This window comes from Colobus angolensis, unplaced genomic scaffold (assembly GCF_000951035.1).
Source record: "Colobus angolensis palliatus isolate OR3802 unplaced genomic scaffold, Cang.pa_1.0 Scaffold50, whole genome shotgun sequence".
NCBI classification, from domain to species: Eukaryota; Metazoa; Chordata; class Mammalia; order Primates; family Cercopithecidae; genus Colobus; species Colobus angolensis.
In genome coordinates, this window is record NW_012118488.1 from 2,794,062 (window position 1) to 2,797,696 (window position 3,635).

The 3,635-nt window shown below is 49.1% G+C and overlaps 1 protein-coding gene across 1 annotated transcript in view; it reads right to left on the reverse strand.

Moving 5' to 3' along the window:
- TTLL6 (tubulin tyrosine ligase-like family member 6) overlaps nucleotides 1-3,635 on the reverse strand; it is a 43,974-nt gene that overhangs the window by 24,078 nt on the left and 16,261 nt on the right. Inside the window, 3 exon segments of the mRNA XM_011959883.1 lie at nucleotides 1,058-1,214; nucleotides 2,711-2,841; nucleotides 2,981-3,099. Of these exon segments, the coding sequence (XP_011815273.1) occupies nucleotides 1,058-1,214; nucleotides 2,711-2,841; nucleotides 2,981-3,099 (407 nt within the window).

Genomic DNA, 3,635 nt, shown 5'->3' on the forward strand with positions numbered 1-3,635 from the left:
CGGATCTCAGCTCACTGCAAGCTCCGCCTCCCGGGTTTATGCCATTCTCCTGCCTCAGCCTCCTGAGTAGCTGGGACTACAGGCGCCTGCCACCGCACCAGGCTAGTTTTTTGTATTTTTTAGTAGAGATGGGGTTTCACCATGTTAGCCAGGATGGTCTCGATCTCCCGACCTCGTGATCCGCCCGTCTCGACCTCCCAAAGTGCCAGGATTACAGGCTTGAGCCACCGCGTCCGGCCTCTTTTTTTTCTTTTCTTTTCTGTTTTTTTGTTTTGTTTTGTTTTGTTTTTTGAGGCAGGGTCTCCAGCATCTCACCCTGTTGCCCAGGCTGGAGTGCAGTGGCACAATCTTGGCTCACTGCAACCTCTGCTTCCCGGGCTCAAGTGATTCTCCCGCCTTAGCCTCTGGAGTAGCTGGAACTACAGGCATGTGCCGCCACACCTGGCTAATTTTTGTTGAGAAAGGGTTTCGTCATGTTTCCCAGGCTGGTCTGAAACTCCTAAGCTCAAAGCAATCCCCCCACCTTGGCATCCCAAAATGCTGGGATTACAGGCATGAGCCACTTTATGCAGCCAACGCACAGTGGCAGTTCTACAAGAGTCCTCCCTGCAATGTCATCTCCTGGCCATTTCTTCCCAGAGAGATCAGTGTGTCCCACTCTGTCCACACTCCTAGAGGGCTCCCTCCCCACAGTGGGCTATGATCTACGACCTCCAGTCAAAGAGAAAAGCTGATTGCTCTCTAGCACCATGCCCCTTTCCCACATGAGAGCTGTCCCAAACCAAAGGTGCTCCCCTAGCCCTAATGTGTTAGAGGAAAAGGGCCAGCCTGGTAGGGCCAGACCAATTGACAAGGGTAAAAGGATAAGAGACACTCTGGCCCAGGCACGTGCCAGCACCCCTGGTCAGAACGTTTGGTCTGACAAAGTGCAAGGCAGAAGCCAAGTCAGCTCCACCTCCGTCTTCACCCTCCATTCCCTCATTTCGCATTCTGTCCAGTGGAGCTAAAGCCCGCGGTTGCAGTGGGTGATAAATAAATAATCACAATGAGGAAGTACCTTTGAAATATAGAGCTGACAGATCATATCCTCCCCTGGTTTGATTTCTTTCACTGTCCGGGTGATGAATATACCTTTCCCTTGGCAGCCTGAATCCGGCTTACAAATGTATGTCTTCTTTTTTCTTGACCTGCTGTAGGTCTGCAAATCTCCCCAGCTACCAGAGCAGGGAGGGAACAAGATATATCTTTAGCTGGGGAACAATGAAAAGGAAGGCTAGCTCTTTATGAAGAAAAGAAAGAAAAGCTATCTAATGTGACAAAGCCCTGGCATTGACAGATGCCCAGAGGTCCAGCAATGGGAGGCAGTAGAGCACACACAGCAGGGAGTGTGGGCTTCAGAGGGAATTCAGGCCTGGGTTGAAGCCCAAGCAACACCACTTACCAGCGGTGCAACCCTTTGCAAGGACTTGACCTCTCTAAACCTCAACTTCATCATCTATACAGTAAAGATAATAACGACACCTATCTGCTGCGGTGCTTAGCTGCAGGACATAATGCGGCACAGTGCTGCATGCCCCATCAAGGTGACCATGGCACAGGTAGTTTGGTCTTCTGGGCTTGCAGGTAGGAGCTTTGGAGTTCTGGACCTGGCTCAAACCCTGACAAGTGATGTGACTTTGGATCCACCAGTCTCTCACCCAGCACTGGGCTTCAGTGTCTCATATGTGACGCCTCCATTTCAGTCAGAGTATGGGAGAGCAAATCATATATTTGAACATACTTTGATGAAGTATATTCAGAAGAAAGAAAGAAACTAAACGAGTGGATTCTGTCTCTCAGTCTCGCTATACTTCTGTGTTTTAACTCAAAGGAACCTTGTAACCATTGGAAAAATCACCTAACTGCAATGTTCCTCAGTAACCATGAAATCTGGAGCTCCTGTTGACCTGATGGCAAATACATTTCCTTCTAATTTGCTGCTAAGCCCTGAAACTTGTTCCAGACAAGCGAAGGAAAGTCTGAGAACCCTGGAGCTCTTGGTTTTGGAAAGCACTGGGTGGAGAGGGGAGGATGGAATTCCTCTGATGCCCTTGCCATGTGAGTATAATCTGATAGTGGCACTGTTCACTGTCTCAGCCCTGTCTCAGCCACCAGATTGCACCCCAGGTCACGTATGTCATCTCACATTTCTCCTGTTCCTCGGTGGTGTGGTCCAGAGCATTTTACATACCAGGAACTGCTGTCGTTTTGAAATGGATATAAAGAGAGCAGAGAAGGGGAAGTGCTGACTGCTATCCATAGCACTGCATGGGACAGAGGTCAGGCATCCCTCCCTGCTCCTAACCTGGGTGCTAACCACTACCACACTCTCTCCAGAGGTGCTCATGGTCCTTAAAGATTCAGAAACTGCACAGTTACGTGGTTGGAATGAGTTCAAAATCAACAGCTTTCAGCGTCAGAACAAACTCTAACCCCAACTGCAGGTACAGGTTCCAGGGCACCCAGCCCCTAAATGTCATCTAATTTTACAGGCAGAGCCTTGTGTTTTCTCAACCTTGGACACACCCTTTATCCCTTCTCTTCCTGAACAGTAGCCAGAGAGATGGGAGATCATATGGGCAGGGAAAGTGGCAACCAGGGAATCAGGGGCAACAGGAAACATAAATGGGGAGAGGACTGGAGAAGGAAGCACAGGGCAGGGGGCACTCACTCAGCAGGAAGACACCAGGTCCTAGGGAAAAAGTGGAAATCTTTAGGGAACATCTTTAACATGCGGCTCATATTCCTGGCCAGCAAGTCCTTCCGGCAGATTTCACTCATCCCGGGAAAGTGATTGATCTTCTGCAAGGGAAGCCGGAATTCATGAGCAATCGAGGGACATGGGAGTACCACAAAATCTCCTTGGGACACAGGTGTAAAAATGGGGCCCCACCGGGTAAGATGCCGCACTTAAACCAAGAACCATCACTAACCCAAATACCTGGTAACTTTTCATTTCCATCACCCGCTCCAGTGATACTGAGTAATCTGTCCAATAGAGAGTCCAGTCATCGTTTTCCCCTCCCTCTCTAAGGCCGTACTGTTGGGCGGCCCTGCGCACTATTGAAGAAAGAAAGGCCTATTAGCCCAGGAAGTGGGGGAGGAGCATGGGGTGGGGAGGTTCCATTACTAGGTGCTCCCAGACCAAGTACTGAAGCGAGAGAACTCAGCTCCTTGAGACTGGAAGCCATCTTGCCCTGTCTCTATTAATGCAAGAATGGAGAGTCAAACACTGCCACTGCATCACTTGAGCCCAGGAGTTCAAGACCAGCCTGGCCAACATGGCAAAACCCCGTCTCTACTAAAAATACAAAAATTTAGCTGGGTGTGATGGGGCATGCCTGTAATCCCAGCTACTCAGGAGGCTGAGAGGGAGAATAACCTGAGCCCTGTAAATCAAGGCGGCAGTGAGCCGTGATCATGCCACTGCACTTCAGCCTGAGCAACAGGAGACCCTGTGATAGAAAGAAAAGAAGGAAGGAAAAGAAAGAAAGAGAGAGAGAGAGAGAGAGAAAGAAAAAAAGAAAAGAAAGAAAGAATAAAACAAAGAATGAAGAAAGAAAGAAAGAAAGAAAGAAAGAAAGAAAGAAAGAAAG